This window comes from Miniopterus schreibersii (genome assembly GCF_964146895.1).
Source record: "Miniopterus schreibersii genome assembly, chromosome: 7".
In the NCBI taxonomy this organism is placed as follows: Eukaryota; Metazoa; Chordata; class Mammalia; order Chiroptera; family Miniopteridae; genus Miniopterus; species Miniopterus schreibersii.
The window spans coordinates 21612737-21636867 of record NC_138108.1 but is presented as its reverse complement, the minus strand read 5'-3'; the positions used below and the strand labels follow the sequence as shown (position 1 = coordinate 21636867).

The 24131-nt window shown below is 35.3% G+C and overlaps 1 protein-coding gene across 3 annotated transcripts in view; it reads right to left on the bottom strand.

Moving 5' to 3' along the window:
* The window catches only part of RAPH1 (Ras association (RalGDS/AF-6) and pleckstrin homology domains 1), a 76718-nt gene that overhangs the window by 20344 nt on the left and 32243 nt on the right, over positions 1 to 24131 (bottom strand). For 2 of the 3 annotated variants that reach the window (XM_081142518.1, XM_081142520.1), the window contains exons 5-9: positions 17472 to 17552; positions 13582 to 13656; positions 5273 to 5350; positions 4687 to 4846; positions 233 to 354 (exon numbers count right to left, since the gene is read on the bottom strand). In XM_081142518.1, coding sequence (XP_080998644.1) covers positions 233 to 354; positions 4687 to 4846; positions 5273 to 5350; positions 13582 to 13656; positions 17472 to 17552 — 516 coding nt within the window. The remainder of the gene's footprint in view (positions 1 to 232; positions 355 to 4686; positions 4847 to 5272; positions 5351 to 13581; positions 13657 to 17471; positions 17553 to 24131) is intronic. The other variant, XM_081142519.1, reaches the window with a different exon arrangement.

The window sequence follows — 24131 nt, the reverse complement described above, 5'->3', positions numbered from 1 at the left end:
CCTGGAGTTACTTCTGCTGCCCCCCCAAGGGCTCACCCATCTGGCTCTTCAGGCTGGTAACCTCTTTGAGGCCCAGTAGTCCCTCCACCTTAGCAGTAGTGAATGCTCCCATGGGGTTTTATAACCACAGGGTTCCACCCAGGTGGTTGCCAGTCTTTTAACTCTATTAACTTAGCAGCAATAGAATAATATAAGGACTTAAAAATCCTCATATTATGTTATTGAGTCTTACCTGTGGGTTTTTGAAAAGTGCATTTTTTTCTATACGCTCCATAAATATAAGCTTGTTTTGACTATCTCTTGTCCAGTTAAGGAGATTTTCAACCAAGTTTTCATGGTCTTCAAAAATTCTCTCTGTCCCAAAATAAAATACCAATATTTTGTTAGTATTCGTCAGAACTGCATCGAAGATACGAAACCTTGCAAAGTAATTCACAACAGAACCATAGAATCTTTACTGAAACTACAGCCCTGGGCCCTTAAGAGGTTATGTGGTTTTCCATCTGTTTTCAAATAAGCGAACATGCCCTAATAGTGGTAAGTGACTTCAGCAAGGTCACATAGCTGCTACGTGGAAGAATTAGGACTAGAATCTAGGTCTCCTAAACCCTAGGCTGTCTTCAGCTTTCAGCCTTTTCCCATTCCATCCTTAAAAAAGAACATGTTAGTTGCATTTCATAAATTCTGATATTAAGTATTCACAATAGTATTCAATTCTTTTAATTTTCAAATTTTCCAATATAATTTCTTCTTTGAGCCATGGGTTTTAATTTTAAACAAAGATGTATTTTAATTTCCAAATGAGGAACCAAAGCACATGTCCTTTAGATTGAACATATATTCAAAGAACCTATTCTAGATACTAATTTTTTGAAATTTCTTTAGAGTTGCTTCTGGCCTCACGCTTGAATTAATTTTTAGAAATATTATACTTCTGCTTGAAAAGAATGTATATTTTCCTGTAATTAGTGTTCTAAATGTATGTTGTAGATCAAAGGAATTATTTTTCAAATCTCCTGTATCTTTTTTTTGTCTGCTTGACTGTACTGATCACTGAAAAGATTCTTAGGTGTAAAGGTTCTACCATGAAAGCTGACTTGCGAGTTTCTCGTGGTAGTTCTATCAACTTTTGCTTTATACATTTTATGGTCTCTTTCTAGTGAGTATGTGTGTTCTCTTCATCTCTAGTAATGCATTTTGCTTAAAGTCTATTTTGTCTGATATTAACACAGTTAATTATCTTTCTTTTGGTTTGTATCTTTTCACATTCCTTTTACTTTCAACCTTTATGTATCTTTAAATAGGTCTTTTGTAAACAGCAACAGCTGCATTTTGTTTATTTGTCCTTTCTAATAGTCATTAATAATTTACATTTATCATAATTTGTTTCCACCATCTTATGTTGACCTCTTAGTAGTCTTGTTTTCTTTTCTTTTATTCATTCAACAAATACTGAATGACCACATATATATTTTTAAATTTTTATTTTTCAATTACAGTTAACATGCACTATTATTTTTATTTTACAAAGTGATTCCCCCAATATTTCAAAAACCCACCTGGCTCCATACACACTCATCACAATATTACTATTATTAAAACACTTTATTAAACTTATTGGGGTGACAATGGTGAATATGAACATAGAGGTTTCAAGTGTGGGTTTCTTATATTACAAGATCTGTATATTGCTCTGTGTGCCCACCACCCAAAGTCGTATCTTCTCCCATCACCATATACTAAGACCCTCTTCACCGCCCCCTCTGGCAACCACCACACTGCTGTTTGTGTCCACCAGTTTCAGTTTTATAACCCATATGAGTGAAATCATATGGTTCTTAGCTTTTTCGGACTGACTTATTTCACTTAGCATAATATTCTCCAGGTCCATTCATGTTGTTACGAATGGCAGTACTTCATCTGTTCTCATGGCCAAGTAGTATTCCATCGTGTACATGTACCACAGCTTCTTTATCCAGTCCTCTATTACAGGACACTTAGGTTGTTTCCATGTCTTGGCCACCATGAATAATGCTGCAGTGAACATAGGGGTGCATATATCTTTGCAAATACAGGTTTTCAAGTTTTTTGGGTATATACCCATGAGAGGGATTCCTGGGTCGTATGGTAGCTCTATTCTTAATTTTTTGAGGAATCGCGATAGTGGCTGTGCCAGTCTACGTTCCCGCCAGCAGTGAATGAGGATTCCCTTTTCTCCACAACCTCTCTAATAGTTGTTACTGCTTGTCTAATTGATAATAGCCATTCTATCAAGTGTGAGGGTGGTGTCTCATCATTGTAGTTTTGATTTGCATTTTCCTAACTGCTAGTGACGTCAAACATCTTTTCATGTATCTACTGGCTGTTTGTATGTGTTCTTGGGAGAAGTGTCTGTTCAGGTCCTCTGCCCACTTTTTTATTGGGTTGTTTGTTTGTTTGGTGTTGAGTTTTATGAGTTCTTTATATATTTCGGAAACTAAACCTTTGTCAGGGGTACTGTTTGCAAATATCTCGCATCTATCTAGTTGGCTGTCTGTTTTGTTGGCAGTTTCTTTTGCTGTGCAGCAGCTTTTTAGTTTGATATACTCCCATTCATTTATTTTTGCCTTTACTTCCCTTGCCTTTGGGGTCAAGTTCATAAAATGTTCTTTACGACCAAGGTCCGTAAGTTTGGTACCTACATTTTCTTCTATGTAATTTGTTGTTTCAGGTCTCACATTTAAGTCTTTGATCCATTTTGAGTTCATTTTTGTACATGGGGACAAACTGTAATCCAGTTTCACTCTTTTGCATGTGGCTTTCCAGTTTTCCCAGCACCATTTATTGAAGAGACTTTCTTTACTCCGTTGTGTGTTTCTGGCTCCTTTGTCAAAAATTATCTGCCCATATACATATGGTTTTATATCTGAGCTCTCTATTCTGTTCCACTGATCTGTGTGTCTGTCAATACCATGCTGTTTTGATTATTGTAGCTCTATAGTATAATTTGGAGTCAGGTAGTGTGGTATCTCCAGCTTCGTTCTTTTTTTCATGATTGCTTTGGCTATTCAGGGTCTTTTGTGGTTCCATACAAATCTGATGATTTCTCGTTCTATTTCTTTAAAAAAATGACATTGCTATGTTGATGGGGATTGCATTAAATCTGTATATTGCTTTGAGTAATATGGCCATTTTAACTATGGTGGTTCTTCCAATCCATGAACATGGGATATTTTCCCATTTTCTTGTGTCACATTACAATATTATTGAGTATATTCACTATGCTGTGCTTCACATCTCCGTGACTATTCTGTGACTACCAATTTGTATTTAAACCCTTCACCTTTCTCAGCTAGCCCCTCAATCCCCCTCCCCTTCAGCAACCAACCAGTCTGATCTCCGTATCTATGAGTTCACCTCATACTACAGTTGAAGCACTGTGCATATATGATTAAATAACTGTTACTTAAGACATCAGAGTCAATTACATAAAAAGCAATACAAAAATATTAAAAATGTGAGTCTAACCTACAGCCATGAAAATATTCCAAAACTAGCATCCAAACATTTTCTGTGTATCATGATGCTACTACATCTTATGAACTCAAACAAATTTTCTAATTCATTAGGAAGAGTTATAGATGAGTATTATGGAGAGAATACATTTTTATTCATGTTAATGAAGTTTTAATAACTTATAGTTTAGTTTTGGGAATTGTGTATATATTTTCTGAAAGGGTTAATAACTAAGTCTTTATTTCTCTGGAAATTGCCGTGAATATTTAAAGATATAAGTAGTAAGAGAAATGCAAATACATATTTTAAATAAAATAGTAAGTTAAAAATTAATTACTGATTAAACTAAACATGCTAAGATAATTATTGCAAGGTTTCTATGATCATACAACTAATATTACAAAAAGAAAACTTTTTTTTTAATCCTCACCTGAGGATATTTTTCTCATTGCTTTTCAGAAAGAGTGGAAGGGAGAGAGGGAGAGAGAGAGAAAAACATCAATGTAAGAGAGACACGTTGACTGGCTGCCTCTCACACTTGCCACAGCTGGGTTGGGGTTAGGGATCAAGTCTGCAACCAAGATACGTGACCTTGGCTGGAATCGAACCCAGGACCCTCCAGTCCATGGGCTGACACTTTAGCCACTGAGCCAAACCAGCTAGGGCAAAAATGAAAACATTTTAAGAATCAATGATGGTATAAAAAATGAGGATGTTTAAAATTAGAAAACATCATATCAAACTACAAATCTTAGGAGACTAAGACTTAGTATACCTAGCTAAAAATAAGATATTTGTGCTTTTATGTGTCCCCTGAAAGACAAATGCAGATATAAAGACTTCAATACAAATGTGAATAAATAAACTCGTCTTTAGTAAATGTGTTGATCTATGCAGGTCTTATTTGAAGGGAAATAGTATTTATTACCTTAAAAAGCACACACACACACACACACACACACACACACACACACACCTTTGTTCTAGTTATAAGAAACTCTAAACTGAACTAGAAACCTCATATTCAAAGAAAGTTCAAAATACTTGGGAGAAAAAAAGATAATGTAAAAAGGCAAGGTTATATTATAGAAAAATAAATAAATAAATATGTCTCGAGATGCTTTTATCAACATGAAAACTGTTGGAATTACATAGAAATTAAAAAGTAATTGAAGCAATGAGATTACTAACCCATTTGTAACTCAGAGATGGTTTCCACCAGTGACCAGTCTAAACTGTAACCGCAGTGGGATTTGTCCATCAGGTTATCCAGCACTTGCCTCACTGTCTGTCTCTCATCCACCATCATTGTTTTAGAACTATCATCAGACATGTGGACTCTAATAACCAACTATAAAAGGCAAAAAGAAAATTAAATATAAACCAATAATCAGGCATTTTAGAAACTTCCTCCAATATTGAATAATGTTTCTCAGTAATGCCCTTAATTAAATATAAATTAAAATAAACTTAACTCTATTATGTTAAAAATGCTCTAAAATTAGGTATCAAATAACCTATCTAAACAAATTTAAAGCCTCCTTAAAATTATAAAAGGTAAGGTTATAAGATTATTTCGTTTTACTCTATTACATAACTTAAAACCAGGAAGTTATATCTTTTAAAATGCATTTTATCCACAAAAATACATGTGAAAAATATATTAGGAAGAAAAAAACCTCTTAGAGACACATTATATAAACAAGGCCATTCTTTATAAATCTGTAAAACTGATTAAAAAAAAAAATCCCAGACCAGGAAAAAGCCCAAATATCACCTTTTTCACTTGTGCCTCTTTAATTTTCTCTAGAGCAACTCTGATCTTCTCAGCTTTCAGTTTTGCTGCTTGTTCTTCCTGTGAACAAAAGCACTTCAGATAAACTAATGCTAAAATAATGAGAAGTTTTTAGAAGTCTTTTTATCCTTCAGGATGTTGCTAGCATTGAATTTCAGCAAGAATATAACTTGACACACTTATATAAAGTATACTTTAAAAATAACCCTGTTCACAAAGTGAGAGCTCACATATCATAAAGAAACTTTTTTTTAAGATGCACACTTGAAGATCTCTTATAAGACTAGATTCCATATTCTAGAAAAAAAGAAATCTGTGATGGAATAAATTAATGAGTTTGATTCTGTCCATCTGAAGCAGATGCATTTTGGATTCTGGCGTGGGGGAAACATGAGTGTATATAGGTTATCTGTGGGCCTGCCCATTTGTTATACCTGCACAATCCCAGCTCTGAACTTATACTTCCCCTCTAAAGCATGGGCAATCTTTTGCATGCTAATGTTCTGTTCTCTTGCACTGACAACGTATCATCATCATAAAAAGAGCAAAAAAAACCACACAAACCAAACCAAAACAAAACCCAGTATCAATTTATTTGCAACCATATATAACTCCTTAATAAAAAATGTACATTCTTATTAATATACCAATACAAATACAAGAGGCTGCGTTATATTATAGGTTTTACTCTGCTTTGGAAAACCAAACAATAAAATCAATGTCTCATGTCAATAATCTCAAATTTGTGTCCATTAATTCATTGATAATTTTTTTTAAAAGTCAAATATAATTTTCCAAATATTTAATTTCTAGTAACTTCTATTTTATAAAATGTAGATAAGTAGTAATAAAATTATCAAGAACTACAACTACCCTTAAACCATTTGTCTATTTTTTCCTAAGACAACATATAGTACTCTAATACAGGTACTTACTTGCACTTTCCAGCAATAGGCCATAGTACACTGTAGCATTAATCCCGAGTTGAAAAAAGTCATGTAAGTAAACCTTTGCTTATAAAGGGTTACTTTCTAATTCTAAACTTTGATTTCTCTGAAAAATAACTAAGAAAAATATAAACTGCCAGCTTGTAGATTCCTTTATTTAATATAAAACTTAAAAAGAAAAAAAACACATCACAAAAAACAAGAGAAAAGCCTAATTATATTAGCCAAACTTTATCAGCTGTGGATTCTGATTAAAAAACCACAATCCATGTGATATTCTTCATTAAAAACCTAAAACTTTCAGGGCAAAAAAACCTCCCAAAACTCAATTCATTAACAGATTTATTCACTGTTCTAAATTCTGTTGGCTTTCCAGTTTCTGAACTGCTTCTCTTTCCACCTCACATTCTAGGCTGTCTCCCCTCATTTGGAGCTTAGTATTTACTTACTACTCTGCGGAACAGAGGGAAAAACAGTGGTTAGGGAAGACAGTGGGCTTGTTTGTCAGAAATCTGATCCTCGTCAATGAAAGGAGCCAGGGAATTAACATAATAACCGAGGTCTGGAAATACTATCTGTAAACCCAATTAGACAGAGAACAAAGAACTTTATTTTAACAATGGAGAGGAGTAAGATAAGACTTGATTCTTACACTATTATAGATATATTCATTTGATTAAAAGATTAGGCCATCCTATCCATCCTTTATGCAAATAAACAATAAAATAATTATAAATTATGTTGACTGTGTATTTTAACTTATATATTTTTTCTTTTTAAGACAGGTTATAAAATGAGAAAACTAAACTACTGTAAATTTAAATCTCAAAGTCTGATGAGGAAAAACGGGCATGTAGAATCAATGCTTTGTGTATTTGGACATAAACATGAACTTCTGCAAGGCCAAATTCTTTTATAATTAATATGCAGAAGTTAAAAAAAATTAATGTCCTCAAAGCCATAAAGCATTTTTAGGATAAAACATATTCAAGAGAATGAGAAGACAAGCTATAGACTAGGAAAAAATATTTATCAGACATATCTAATAAAGGACTACTATCTAAACTATAGAAATAATTCTTAAAACCAACAAGAAAATGAACAACCCATTTTAAAAATGGGCAAAACACCTTAACAGACAATTCACCAAAGAAGATACACAGATGGCAAATAAGACTATAAAAAAATGCTCAAAATCATATGTCATTAGGGAACTGCAAATTAAAACAATGAGTTACCACTGCACACCTATGAGAACGGCCAGACTTCAATACTGGAAACACCAAATGCTACTGAGGGTTGTAGGCAAATAGGAACTCTCATTCATTGCTGGTGGGAATGTAAAATGGTACAGTCACTTCAGAAGACAGTTTAGTGGTTTCTTATAAAACTAGGCATGCTCTTACGATGTGACCCAGCAATCCTCAATATCTACTCAAATGAGCAGAAAACTTACTTCCACCCCAAAACCTACACACAGATGTTTATAGCAGCCTTATTTATAAAATGCCAAAAGTTGTAAGCAACCCAGATATCCTTCAGTAGGTGAATGGATAAACTGTACTGCATCCAGATAACGAAATGTTATTTAATGCTAAAAAGAAATGAGCTATCAAGACATGAAAAGACATGGAAGAAACTTAAAGGCATATTACTAAGTGAAAGAAGCCAATCTGGAAAGGCTATACATTATATGATTCCAACTATATGACATTCTGAAAAAGGCAAAACTATGAATAAACTAAAAAGATTAGTGGTTGTTGGGGGTCGGGGAGAGGGAGGGATGAACAGGTGGAGCACAAAGAATTTTTGTGGGAAATTATTCTAACAGTATGATACTATAATGGTGGATATATGTCATTATACATTTGTCCAAACTTGTAAAATGTACACCACCAAGGGTGAACCCTAATGTAAACTATGGACTCTGAGTGATAATGATGTATTAATATAGGTTCATCAATTTTAACAAATGTTCCACTCTGGTGGGGGATGATGATGATGGAGGCTATGCATGTGTGGGGGTAGGTGGTATATGAGAAATCTCTTTACCTTCCTCTTAGTTTTACTGTGAACATATAACTGTTCTAAAATACAAAGTCTATTCAAAAAAGGAATATAAGAATTTAAATATTATATCTGATATTGGTTAGAAATTTTATTATGAAAATTTATCTTCATAACTCCCACTTTAGTATATTATTTAGAACACAATTAGGGCTATCTTTTGAAGAAATGACATAAAAAGTAATTCAATTGTAAGATTAGCTTAAAATCCTAGATCAGTTTCTGCTCACCAGGCTAATAGGAAAAAAGCTGACACACTGGAAGAAAGGTTTAAAGAAACAAAAGACCCCAGTAAATCCATTAAAAAAAAAAAAAAAAAGGAAAGGAAAGGAAAGAAACAAGAGATACAAAAAACCAATTAACATACATTAAACCAATGAGGTTTCCTAGTCGTTAATAAGAAGTAATTTTTAGGTAAAACAGTGAGGTGGGGCTATTTTAACATCCAAATTCAGCTATTCTCCCATTTGCTTAAAAGACTACTCTTTACATAAATTGGTCTGTGTTAAAACTGCATCCAATTCAAATTTAAGAGCTATGTACTTAATTTTGACCTTTAGTTCTTTCTTCTCCAGTTTATTAACAAGGATATCCTTGCTAGGAGCTTTCTGAAGAAACAATTAATCAAGACACCTCTAACTTTCAGTTTGGAGCAAAAGTAGAAATAAAATGTTTATACCAAACTGCAAAATTCATAGTATTTTATTTTTCCTCAGAAAGTTTGGTTTTTATCTACTTTATTTAAGCCATAATTGTATCTTTTAACCAAAACAACCGAGGAAAGGAAGAGGCTATTATAAGCTTAGAGAGTATTGTGCAATATAGGAAAAGATCAATAAGTCTTTGCTAATGAATTTAGATTATATACTTGGAAGACATCTAAGAGTTGATTTATAAAGGCAATGCAAATCTGTTTAATGTCTGCAACCCAAGTTTAAAACAAAGAACAAAGCTTTATTCATCTCATGTTCTCTCTGTTAAAGCCAACAAACCCAGGTCTTAAGTCTTCTGCCCCTTATCTTTTGCCTATCCCTTTCTTAACGCTGTTTGTCCCTTAACTATCCTAAATATACATAAAAGATACCTCACACATACAATAACTTTCTCTCCTACTCCTTCTCTTACAAGAGCAAGAGACAACCTATTTTCTACCTGAAAAACTCTTGTGTGGCTATCAATAATCATCAAATGCCAAGCCTCCTCAAATTTACATCAAGGACAAAAACTCGGTGAAGATCTTATGATTAAATGAAAGCCAATGCTGTGGCTACAAAGTGTTAGAGCATTGTCTTCAGTGTAAAAATCAGAATACTTACAGAAAGAGTTACAGTTGCTAAGAGACTGCTAGGGAATTCTTTCAACTAAGAAATTATTAAGGCTTTGTGAGTTCAGAACAAATCTGATTGATATTAAGGGGCTAAAGGGAAGTTAGGTTTCCTTGAGATTCAGTTTATTTCACAAATTACAATAAAAGTTATGTAAATTAAAAGAATTCAAAGAAAACTTGGAGCAATAAGCAGTTTAATACCCCATTTACAAAACTACTTAGAGCCAAAATAGTAATAGTAACAACTAGTTTACTTCCCTTAAAGAAATCATGAAATTGCCCTAACCAGGCAGCTCAGTCAAGAGCACTGTCCCGATATGCCAAGGTTTGAGGGTTTGATCCCTGGTAAGGGCACAATACAGGAATCAGCCAATGAGTGCATAAATAAGTGGGTCCACAAATTGATGTTTCTCTCTCTCTCCTTTCCTCTCTAAAATAAATTTTTTTAAAAAGAAAAAGAAACAAATCATGAAATTGATAAACTCTCAATGAGAAGAGAAATAACATTAACCGAACACCTTGAAACTTGTCACACACTAATTATCATGCTACACGTTAGTATCTAATTTCATTCTCAGGACTGCAAGGCCAATATTATTATTATCATCATTATTATATCCATTGTACTGATTAACTAAGGCCCAGAAAGACTAATCTTTCTAAGATTACACAGGCAGTTACCAAGTGACTGCTTGCTCTTTCCACTACAATGTGACAGTTCCTTTTGTCCTGAGGGTTATAACACAAACTTTTGGGACAGCAATAAATAAAAACCGCTTGTCAAAAATAAAAAATGTTCATCTATATAACAGCATTTTTACTTATTTGAAGCAAAGAAAATGGTGGTCAACATTACAGCAGTTCTTGAAACCCTGATGGTTACTGAAGAACCAATCCTTCATTTGACAGATGTTTGTTGAGACTGAGCTGGCTTGGGTTTGAGTGCAGGAGATACAGAGTTTCAGCTCTCTTTAAACTTATACTTAATGAGAGAGACAAAACAAGAGAACAGATGTGTGATAAGTCAGTCAGTGGTAAGTCTTATGAAAAAAAATAAAGCAGGATAAGAGTGATAAATACGTATTACCAGATCAGAAGGTAGGGAAGGCCTTTAGAATGGTATTCAGAGATATCAAGGTCATTGGATCAGCAATGCCCTTTGCCCACTGCTCTCACTTATGGCAAAATAATCCTGTGCTGGCACTAATGCCACTCCTCAAAGAAACTGTTTGGCACTGTTTTTGCAGAGGCTCCCGGCTCAGAACTCCATGTGGGATAGTTATTTCATTAACAGTAGTATAGTTTCAACTGTACTGTTGAAAACAAAACAAAACAAAACAAACTCACTCTTTTTGCTGCCCTGGCCTAACTACAGTGCTGCTGTGTTCATTCTACTGTGTACTAACCACTGGGTATTACAATGGCCTAGTCTGGAAGAGAGCAGATCAGAGCTGTGTCAGTAACTCGGGCACATGCTCTTTGGGTAGGGAGAACCAGACTACCACACAGGAGATATCCAAGAGGTACAAACTCATTTTAGCTTCATAACAGCCAGATGCTCTGGTGCAGAGGGCACTGACACTGAGAGGCCCCTGTGGCTCAGATTATCTAGAAGCTCTGCCACTTCATCCTTGACTCCATTCCCCATTCCACCCTAAATGTTTGGCTCTCTGCTACAGAATCACATTCCTGCTCAAATTGATTATTGTATGTAAGCAGGATGTTGACTATATACACTAGTAATACCACCACTTGGGTAACGGGAGAAGATATGATCTGAGTAAGGAATGGCTCTGACGCTGCAGTTGGCATCTCCATCTCTTGGGCAGAGGGAGATAAGAAGTTAACAACTGCATTTATCCAAAACTTGCAAAGAACAACTCTCCCTGCGGTAGAAACTGTTTTATTCACTGGCATACTGTGTTGTAAATGCTGTATGGCACATAGTAAATATTTGTTGAATGAAGTTATTCTCTTCAACAGTTTCCCATTGCATTTGGGGGGGAAAAATTAAACTCCTTAACATGCCTTGAATGCCTTGGTTCCTGCCTAGCTCTCCAAATCCAAATCAAGACACTCATTTCTTCTTTCAACTATTGTGGCTCCAGAAACAGTCATAATCTCAGCTTTTCAAACATGTCAACTCCTGTTCTCCCTGGGACTATCCACATGAACCACTTCCCTTTACCCTCAAGATGGCTTTTTATCCTTCAAGCTTTAGAGTAAATATGTCACCCCCTTAGAAGGGCCTTTTCTGATTTTACCATGTAAAGGGAATGTAGCCTTCCTTCATAGCACTTAACGTGATTTAGAATTTGCCTACATGCTTGCTTGTTGATAGTTTTTGAATCTATCATGACTGTGAGCTCCTGGGGGCGGTGGGGGATATCTGGCAATTTTATACAATGTTATAGCTAGCACAGCACATGACTCAACAAATATTTGTTGAATAAATAAGCAATGGAAATGGTTAAATGTTGCACTTAATCTGTGAGCAGTGTACAAAATGGACAGGACAGTCAAGAATAAAGAGACAAGTGTAGTGGCTCTGGTAAGAGATTAAGAGCTGGTTTTAGGGTGGTGACAAAGGGAATTAAGTGGGTGGGTGAACTCAGTAAATCCTGAAGATCACCGTGAGCTTCACCAGAACTTTGAGGTCATAAGTGAAAAGAAGAAAGACACCAAGAATCATAGAGGGGTCAAACCTGGGCAACTGGGAGAATGGCAGCATTCTGAATAAAATTGTGAGCCCCCAGGTTAAGGAAGCTAAAGACCTGCAGGATTGGTACTGGTAATCTTCCAGGAAATGCCTGATGGCAATCTGGAAATTTGTTGCTCTCAGGTAGAGAGATGTGATCTAGAACAGAGTTGCTAGTTGAATCTATGAGTGTAAATTCCAGGTAGAGAGACAGTAAACAGAGAAGAGCTGAGGAAAAGGAAAGAACGTTGCTATGGTTATAAAGTACATGTCTATTACCTGCTTAGACTTCTATATTCCCTGATCTTTAAGCTCCTAACTCATTCCTAGATCTACTTTAAAGAGAGAAACTCAAGCAGAGAAAGAGTTTCACTGCTGAATCTTGGGTCTTCTCTGATCGCTTATGGAGATTTTAATTTTAGCTTTATCATTTTCTTTTACAAGTTTATAAGGTTAAAAAGAAATAAACTTTAAAAATATCCCTCTGATACAATAACAACTTAGAGACATTACCTATAATTACTGTGTATGTTCTTCAGAAGCCAAGTCTGGCATTCTTGAATTTAACATTATTTAAATAAGATAATGAAATAAAAACATGATTTGAAAAGAGGTAGAAAGCTATTCAGTCAGCTTCCTTATTCTGTTACCCTTCATTAATGATGACAATGGCTAAAAGATCTAAAACTGATGTAAAATACCAGCCCAATGAAAGCCTAGCTGGACCGATTCTAACCATTCTGAAAGTGAAGAACTGAGAGATTAAAACTCAACATTCTCTTCCAACTGGAGGAAGCTGATGTAAAGTAAGATTCTTTTTATATAAACAAGGGTTTTAATTAAGTGAGGTGCTGATAATATAAACAAGAATTAGAAAACAAAGTCTGCTAAAAAACAACTCACAGCATGGATAACCACTAGTAGTAAAAGTTAAAATCAAAGCAATGATTTTTAGACTTTAAAGTGAAATACAATGTTAAGCTAGAAAAGTACAACATACTTGGGAAGACTGTTATTTACAAAAGTTTAAAACTAGTGAAAACTTACTGAAAATATTTTCTAAATATTTTGAGAGTCATTAAAGTCAGTAAGTAATTATACCTTGAGTAAAAGAAAAAATACCTCTATTCACAAAGGTGCTGAAATAAGAAAGCACAATCTGAGAAATCTGAGAGCACAATCAAAACCAGAAATTATATTCTACCTACAAGGCAATAAATATTTACATACAGGTGGAAAGAAGAAGTATCACCTTGGTCAGCAAATGAGAAGGTTTTCCTGCAATGTTTCTCAGAAGAAGGGAGGTTTCCCTGTCCAGATAGGAGTGCTTGTGCAGAAAGAGAGAGAGAGAAAAAAAAAGGCAACAGAAGTCAGTGGAGGTTTTATGTGTTTAAAATATAAAGTAGACAAAGCAAGAATGATCTCTATTATTAATTTCCTATCTTTTCCCTAAACTCACTGAAATATGTCCAAAAGAAAAATTTTAAAAAGGGCAGGAAAAAGATAAAAAAGAAAAGGAGGGGCACGCAAAGATCCATGGATGCCAGTAGCTGTGTCCTAACCAACTCTTGCTGATCCTTCACTGTGGGAAATGGACCATACGCTGCAAAGATCGCAGAGCCAGTGTGTTTTCCAGGACAGTGTTTGTGAGTGCTGTGCACACAGCACAAATACAAATAGGTGTTGAAAACCAATGACAAATATATCCTTCCTCATGTAAAGCCTACATAAGATCTATACAGCTTTAAATAGTATATTCTTATGAAAAGAGAACAAGACTACATCATTTCTAAAACTTCTGCAAGTATTTCTGATAATTCAGTGATAGTCACACCAAGAGGAAAAATGTCCATAAATATTCTGCCTAATAAATATCACCTATTTTCAGTAAAATTTTATTAATTCATTAGATTAGAATACTAATAGGATTGTGTTACACAGTAAAGAATTTGCATAGCAAATGAATATAAATAAAATATTAAGAAGTGTTATCTTAAATTGGTTATATTAACTCAAGCAATTAAGATATTTTCATTAAAATTATTGTGAATAACATAGAAACTAACTACACTTTTCCACCTTAATAACTTTTTAGTAACATGTTGCAAGGTAAGTTTATGCAACTGTATTTAAACTCATGTAGTATACATTACAGCTGTTTTGATATATATGCAATTCATACTTGCCTGTCCCTAAATAATTCCAAATTAGTTTTAATGCTGTGTAGTTACTAACCAGCATTTAAAACAATACATGGCACAGCTAAGTGGAATTATAGAAAACATTCTATAATGTTATATTTTATAAACCTAACTGTATATCAAGCTATTCTTGAGAAACAAATTCTTTTAATTTATGTAAACAAATACCAGAGCAGCAGCTACTCTCATAAAGTTCTTTGTCACAAATAATAAAATACACTACTTCAAGATTAGAAATAGTTCCCCAGTTAGCTTTGTTTTAATTCAAGATGAACCTTATAAGCACACTTGTCCCTTTCACCCACTCCTGAAAATAAAAAAATAAAAAACAACAAAGAAGGAAACCTAAGGTTAAAATATATTGGATATATTAATCAAGATTAGCACTAACAAGGTCAGACAACAAGAACAGAGACAATTATCCCTAGGTTATCATTTACTTATATAGTATAATTCTCCTGAAGATAAAGATAAGTTGGTTCATCCATAAAGACACTAGGTAAGCAGAAATTTCTAAAAATTCAATTTAATTTGAGGTTAACAATTGGGAAAGACAAAGGCGAAAATTGGGAATGTCAATTAAAAAGAGCAAATATAACTTTTTATTGCTCTTACTCTCATTTTTTGCTACTCACATGTAATGGGAAAAAAATGTATTCTTATACAATTATGTAAAACATATAGAAGATAACTTAGTGAAAACCTTCTATTTATCTTACTCATAAAGGATACTTTCTCAGAAAAAGATTCCCAAAATGAGTAGAATATCAATATTTAGATAATTGTATTTCAAATTTAAGAAGTAAATCTGCTTCAGCCTATTAAAACAAATTATTATTTGGTAAATATAATTCCAGATCTTAAATTCAAGTTTAAACTTAAAAAAAAAAAAATCTATACTCTGATCAGTAAGACTAATATTTAACTATTTGAAGACTCTAAAGTAGAAGTTAGCCATTTAAAAATTTTACAAGTTTATGACTAGCCGGGTGTGGCTCAGCGGTTGAGCATCGACCCAGGATCCAGGAGATCGAGGTTGGATTCCCAGTCAGGGCACATGCCTGGGTTGCGGGCTCAATCCCCAGTTGGGGGTGTGCAGGAGGCAGCCAATCAAAGAGGACTCTCTCATCATTGATGTTTCTATCTCTCTCTCTCCCTCTCCATTCCGCTCCCTGAAATCAATAAAGATATATTTAAAAAGTAATAAAAATAAATAAATAAAAATTTTACAAGTTTAAGTAGCTTAAACTTGTAAGGGATAATTATTATAGTTGGTGACTCCAAAATATGCCACATCCAAAAAATGAGACCACAAGCAATAGGTGGACATGATTGTAAATTACTTTGAGTTTGGGACAGTCATATATAGCTATTCACTGCTTAATCACTAGCAGGGAGGGAGGCCAGGTCTCCATGTTCCCTCTGTCTAAGTTTCAAGAATTTGTAGCAGAACTCCCTGCTCTCCCACCCCTCAAAAATCTAGAAATCAGAAGCCACAAATTCCTCCCTTCAATAAATGCCTTATCTACCTTCCCCTACTGGTGCCAGTCCTACATTGCTCTAGAATTCCTTAGAAAGGGGGTGCAGGGTGGCAGGAGAATGGTTACTGGAGACAGATGCAAGAGGGATAAGAAGAGTGGTGTGCAACTGGAGGACTGAGAAAAGTAAAAGACACTGGTTTGGGCACATCACTCAATCAGCCTTCAGTCCTGGTATATGTTACTGGTAACAAAAATGCATAGAGCTTCATTTAAATGAGACCTTTTTATGTTTTCCTTCATTTACCACTAACAACACAAAGTCAGTGGCTTATTCTTAATCCATTTCACTGGTTTATTAGCCCATTTTCTTACTCTCTTCCATTTTCCCCTTTCATTTATTCAACTATTTTAGGTTTCAACTTTGAGCCTGTAACCATGCCAGGCACTGGAGGATGCAAGGTGACCAAGACAGGCATTTCTTGCTCTCACAAAGTTTAGAGTCTAATAGGGAGAGAACTGACACCTACAATACACTGTGTTAAGTGGTATGGGAACAAGTAGGAGATGGGATATCTAACCCCAAATTAGGTGCTCAGTAAAGTATTTCTGAAAAAGCTTAGAGTCCTGGAGGGTGAGTAAGAGGCAGCTGGGGGTGGGGTGGGGAGTAGAGGCAGAGAGTAGAGATACAGAGGTTCTCAATGGGGATGGTGCTGCCCTCAGTGCTGCCACAATGAAGAGGAGGGGGGTGTTATTGGTATTTATTGGAAGGGAAGTCAGAAATACTAGATGTTCTGTAAGCATGGAACAATTACACATGATAACAAAAGTCCCACACCACATATAAATTTTTAATGTCCTTATATGAAAATCATACAGATGGCTAATCCTCCTTATAGAAATCTAAGCTTAGAACCTAATTTCATCTTACCTATAAACACAAAGTATTTATGTATAATTTTAATATTCAGTGACTCTTCCAGGAATGCTATTTGTTATAGTCAAATAAGTCAAGGGAAGCCAGCACTTTCTTTTCTTCAGAATTTACCAAGAGTTATTTGTTATGTTAGAAAATCATTTCAGCAATGGAAATGGAAACCTAGCTCGAAGTAAGACTTGCCAATACCAAAACTGGCAGTATCAGATTTCACTGTCATATGTATGTAAATGACAGGAGAGATCTGAAATTCCTTTTGACAGCACTAATAACTAATTACTAGTATATTAATAAAAAGAAAGGAATGCAACCGAGGTACATGCCCTTGGCTGGAATCGAACTCGAGACCCTTCAGTCCATGGGCTAACGCTCTAACCACTGAGCCAAACAGGTTATAGTGAGCTTGGTTTAATTTTTAATTCAAAAATTGAGGTATATGACAAGGTTTCATCATCAGAAGGTATAAAGAATGCATTCCTCTTCATTGATATTTAAGCAGTCCCATGGACATGTTTACAGAACTTACAGGTGTGAGCTCAGCCTGTTCTTCTGTGAAGTCAATATGATGCTTGGCCTGCTTGCTGGGACATCTCAGAGAAATAGCATGCTGTGAAAATGCAGGAAGGAAGAAATGAAAGGTAAAGGAGGTGGAAAAGGGCAGTGCTCATTGTCATGCAGGAAGAGAAAAGATCACTGAAATGAATAGTTGAAACAAAATGGTAATGCAAAGTTGCATGCACCTTTCATTATATTATGCAAAAATAAAAAAAGTCAGAACCAGATGATCCTAACCTTTGATAATTTAAGGATAACCTCACTCTATTTCTGGACAGTAGAGCCCTATGGGAGAATTATGCAGAAACACTGTATCCATACCAATTCATGCTATAAACCTCAACTAGGCCTTGGCTGCTGTTTCACAGCACTCCGTCTCTCCTCCTCACTCACTCTAAGCTCGTTCTAAGCAGTTTCCAAGTTCTTCAAGCTTCTAATTTCATCCTTCCACCTCTTCACATGACCTCACTTCCCTCCATTACTAAGCAAATCACATCCATCTATCGTAGGGATCTTCATTGCTGAAATGTACCCTATAACTACACCCATATTCTCATCCTCTCTCCAGTTCTATATAAATAAATACGCCCCTCCCCCAAGCTAATCATGCCCTAGATCTCACTCATTCCCCCTCGAATCCCAGGGGCTGATACTCAACTAGTCCAGTTTACTGGTGGCAGGAAGGACAGGAAAATAATCAAATCTCCTGGGTACCCTCCTCTTCTTAAACTATTATTTTCTCCCTTTCACTGCCAATTTCCTGAACTTAGCCATCGTGTACCAACTCCACCTACCCCTCAATTCCCTACCATCTGGCACACATCTTTAGCCTTTGAGTTTAATGCATTCTGTAATTCATTCTCAAGATCATCAATGACCTTTTAACCAAGGTTTTCTGTCTTTCCTATCATAGTACTCACCACACTGACTGAAAATGCTTGTTTGGTTGTCTGTATTGACACCCATCTCCTCATACAATAAATTATAACCTCATAAAGACACTGTATATTATGTTCACAGTTTTATCTCTTACAGCCCAGTGTAGTGCCTAGGCGCTCAACTATTTATGGAATGTATGAATGATTATTGATTTTTGGTCTTCATGTCACATGCTTGGCCAGATCAAGACTTCCTGCTTTCTTCCCTCCACATTTTCTCATCTAACATATTCTATACCACGGTGTCAACCACTACATCAATGGGAGGCCTATCAAATCTATATTGCCAATATCCTCACTCTTAGGAAACAAGGACTGATGTATTAAGGGCTAAGGGACATGATAAATGCAATGAACTCTCAAATGGTTCAGAGAAAAAATGTACATGAAAACAACAACAAAGGAAATGTGGCAAAATGTGAAAAATTAGTGAATCTGAGCAATGAGTTTCCTGAGTTCTTTGTACTATTCTTTCACATTTTTGTAAGTTTGACATTATTTCAAAATAAAAAGTTTTTAAAAATCAATTCTCTCTAGATTCTCACATAGGCTCACATATTTCCAAATGCTTACTGGTTAATTTATTTTAAAATCTAAATCTAAAGTGTTCAAAAGAGATGACTGCCTAAGTAGCATGTTAAACTATATGATGGAACATTAGTGTTATTAAAATTCAATACATCCTTATCAAAAGTGAATGTATGTATGCAAAGTGACCAAAAAAAAAAATAGAAAATAGGACATACGCAAACAAAGATGAAATGTTGTTACATTAACAAAGATGGAAAGGAATTAGGGAATGATATAAACTATTTAATGTTAATTAGGGTCCATTTCCACAAAATATTTACTTTCCTACAAAAACAATGATCTCCCCCAATCTAATTTTTACCTACTTTTTATCACTCTTTAAATCTAAAAGCTGTGCTCAAAACACACAATAAAAATGAAATTTGAGGATCAATTCTTCACATAAATTTTGCTCTAAACAATCTCTGTCCCATAACTTCCATTTGTTATAAAACTATCAAATTCTCCATCAATCTCTTAAAAACTCTCCACAAATCTCTGCAACGTAAGTACGGATCACTACTTTTTTGAACTGAATCTGTAACATGTTCAAATTAAGTACCATTTATGAGCTAGAACCTTGGGCGGGGTGGGGAGGGGGTTGTATATAGAAAAGCATTGATCTGAACGTAGGAGCCAAACCATTTAATCAAGACATGGCCTTGTACCAAAGTTGTGGTTACAAAATGAAACACTTCCTTTCGATAGCTAACACCTTAGATTACAACTGGAAGAAAGAAGTGGAGGTTTGTGAACACACATTAGTGTTTCAATAAAGCATATTTACATTCCTCTTATTGATATGTATGAGCTTTTCACAAATATTAAACAAACAAACAAACAAACAAAAACATAGCATGATGGTTATGAATGTAGACCTGGGGCTGGATGGAGTGCTTCAGTTCAAGCCCCAGATCAGCTATTTACTGTCAGTGTGACTCTGAGCTTATTACTTAACCTGTTTCCTCATGTGTAAAATAGGAGTAGTAATAACATTTATCTCCAAAACTTGCTAGAAAGAGAAATCTATTAGAATTAGAATTCAGCTCTCATCTAAATTTTATTTAAGCCTCAATTCATTTAAATTAGAGATAGTTGTTAAATTTTAACTATATTCAGGAATATACTAACCACCACCACAAGATGGGGATGTTACCGCATAATTCTTTTTGCCTTTTTTTCTCCCACCCATACAACTTCTGTCTCTAAGGCCTGGATCTGAGCGAGGGCCAGCCTAGCCTTGTCTTGATGAAGCAGCATGGTATTGCAGTATGAGCTCTATAACCAGAATGTCTGGGTTCAGATCCTTGGGAAAGTTATTTAGTTACTCTCTGCCTTTAGTGATTCCAAATTTAGAGGAATTACTAAAGTTTAAATCCCATCAGAAAATAAATATAAAGGTATATTTTAGCATTAACCTTTTCAGTAAACCCTATTTTATATAAAATTTATAACATGCGATTGCGATTTAAATTAGCAAACTGCTGTCTTACTGTGAAGTATTGTCTTAATCAGTTAATGTTATTAAAAATACCACAAAGATGACAGAAAACCAGCTGCAACATTTGTTTCACATTGGTTAAGATTTAAAGAGCCCTTATTAGAATTTATTTCAAGTACAATGAACTCTAATTTCAAAAAATTAGCAAATGAATATTACTGATGGTTTCATAAGAATACTGACTGAAATTATTCTCTAATTAATTTTAATGTTTATCCATGAAAACTATTTTTATGCTTAAACATTCTTTAACATTCTGGAAATAATCATTTTTAACAATCAGCTTCACTTTATTTTTAAGATATTGATAAAAATCGGAAGGCAAATGTTTAGTTTTGAAATTCAAATACAGATTTCTCAGTTATTTGACCTACTTACTCTCTTCTTTGGAATAATGCCCCTACTAAAGGGACAATGGGAGGCTTAAATGAGATAACATATGTGAAGTGCCTGGAAGCACATTATTTCAACAAGAGTCAAGAAAGTGAGAAAAGACATACTCTTCCTGATGTGAAATGGTACTGTGCCTATCCCTGATGGCTTTCAGAGACCAAAGAGGCAGAAAGATAAGCCACAGTATTATTTTACTTTTAGATGGGCAGTTTAACTACCCACGTCCCCAAGATGAGAAATAAAACCAATTTCAAACTGATTTTTCTGACCGGTATTTGTGTCACTAAACTTCAGCTGAAAATAACTATTCTGTCTTGGCTTTCCTTAAAACAGTTAGGTATAATTACTGCCTCTAAAGAACCTAGTTGTAAAAGACAAGTTTCACTCTTCAGTGTTTTCACATGTTACTTCACTTGTGGCACTCCATCTACCATTTTGAAAGAAAATAATTGCTGATAATTTTAGCATGCAGACTTTTAGACAAAATGGATTGAATGCATATTTGTTCATTCAAATATCTGAGTGTTTCTTATGAGCCAAATAATGTTCTAGGTGCTAAGAACATATCAGGAATAATAAATTTTTTAAACTCCTCTCATTATGGAGCTTATATTCAAGTGGGAGAAGACAGACAAATACAATTTAAAAAGTAAAATATATATGTTAAATGTTGATAAAATAAAAGAGAAATATAAAGGAGAGAAGAGAGATAAAAAGTAATCACAAGGCAGAAGAAGAGGAGTTCAATTTCAAAACGGAGTGATCAGCCCGGCTGCCCTGGCTCAGAGGTTGAGCATCAACCTAGTATCCAGGAGATCGAGGTTCTATTCCCAGTCAGGGCACATGCCTGGGTTGTGGGCTCCATCCCCAGTGGGGGGCATGCAGGAGGCAGCCTATCAATGATTCTCTTATCATTGATGTTTCTATCTTAGTCTCCCTCTCCCTTCCTCTTCCTGAAATCAATAAACACTTATTTAAAAAAACAAAAAAACTGAGTGATCAAAGAAAGTAAAATCCGAGCAAATCATTGAAGAAGTCTGTCATGGGAAGGATGTTCAAGCAGAGGACAAGTGAAAGGCTCTGAGGTAGGTTCTGACTTCAGGCAAAGAACAATTAGGAGGCAGTTATGGCTGGCAGAGTACGGAAGGGAGAGAAAAAAGGAAAACGGGCAGAAGTAACAGGGAAGCAGATCCGGTAAGGCGTTGTACACTGCTGTAGGGATTTTGGTTTTATACTGACAAATATAAAGCAAAGATCTGATTTACCTTTTTTTTTGGTATCTTTGATTAAAATTAAGTGATTAATATAAAATCAGGTACAACACACTTGTATATGTCAACCAAATTAAAATGTGTAAAGGAAATTTTTGGCATCACAGTTATGTGCTTAATGTTTACTCTACATCATGAAACCTGAATCCCACCACTTGCTATTTACCTTTAACAGGACTACTCTGGCTACCAGTGGGGATGATAGACTGTTAAGGGGAAGGTGAACATAGGAAGACCAGTGGGAAGCTTTTGTAAAAATCTCTATCAAAATGATGTTGGCTTGGTGGCAGTGGAGGTGGTTAGAAACGATCAAATTCTGGACAACTTTTCAAGGTAAAGGCAAAAGAACTTGCTGCTGGATTGAAAGGGGGCTAAAAAGAAAAATGGAAATAGATAAGAAACCAAAGATTTTGCTTGATGAACTGGAAGAATGAAATAGCCACTGAACGAGATGGAGAAGACTGTGGAAGGAGTAAGTTTGAGAGAAAAGATCAGAGCCTCAGTTATAGACTAGTTAAATTTGAGCCACCTTTTAGACTCAAATAGAGATAAATATAGATTAGAGATAAGATGTATGAGCCTGGAGTTCAAGGGACACGCTGGCTAAAGATCCTGTAGTATTTCATTGAATCTAAGATGATTTAATGTTGGTATTTGCTTGATTTTGATCAGAAATTGTCAACAGAAGGCTTCACACAACATAGAATTGCCACTTTGCTGGTAGTGAGTGATAGATGCCACCTGATTTTAGAACATGGTTTCTCAACCTTGGAACTATTTTGGGTCAGGTAATTCTTTGTTGTGGGAGCTGTCATGTGCACTGTAGGATTTTAGCAGCATCCTTGGCGTCTACCCATTATATGCCAGTAGCACCCTTATATCACTGACAAACAAAAATGTCTCCAAATGTCACTGAATGTCCCCTAGGGGACAAAATAGCTCCCAGTGGAGAACCATTGTTTTAGAGAGATGAAAATGGAGGTGGTGTGAGGGGGGAGGGCAGGAGTGTGTTTTAAATAAAATAGGATACTGAGATTTAGGAGTTGTCAGTGGATAAGATCATAAAAGGAGTAGCTATAGATAGAAAGGTAATCTGAGAACTGCACCATGAGCATTCCAGGTCTAGAAACTGAGGATATGAGGAAATGGTGAGTGGACAATGAGGTAGTGCTATCCCTCCTCAAATCCCACTAAAAAAGACTAAAATGAAGGGTTTTGTTGCATGGCTTGTTTGCTTGTTTGTTTTTAAGACAAACTCACAAAAAGGCATGACAATTTTGGAAGCTAGAAAGCATGTGGCTGAGTGGTAACCAATTCAGCAGGCCTAAAAAAAGCTGAATGCTAAGCCAATGCTGGAGAAAAGCAGAGGAGCATCCCAATTTACATTATGTAACCTCAAAGTCTCCAGAAGTAGCAGAAGTGAAAGTGGCACTAAAAGCAGGAGGATTGGTTGAAAGCATATTTAAGAATGCAGTTAATTCTCAGATTCTCGCCTTTATTCACCAACTAGCAGCAGTTTCAGGTTCAGATTGATATTCACTGCTGGGACCCAATAGAACATAGCTTGGCACCAAGTTCACTTAATTCTACAGAAAGACAAAGACAGCACATTAACATGAGACATACTATCTTCAGAAGATATCTATACAGCCCACCAGAGGTCTTTCTCAGACCAACCACTGTCAAGAGAAAGAGATCACGTTGGATAAGTACAGAAATCACCTGGCTAGAAAAACTTCCTGCTCTACAGGAACCAGTAGTACATTAAAACAACTAATAAGTGTAGGTTCCAGGGCCCCTCAAGAGATGTGCTCATGCTAACTTACAAGAGCCACATACTGCACACCAGAAAGACAAGGTCTGTGTCTTTTAAAGTTCACTTACTGTCTTCCTGATCCGTATGAACTCACCAATCAGGGATCAATTTACAATAACTATGCTTGAAAACATTCTACATT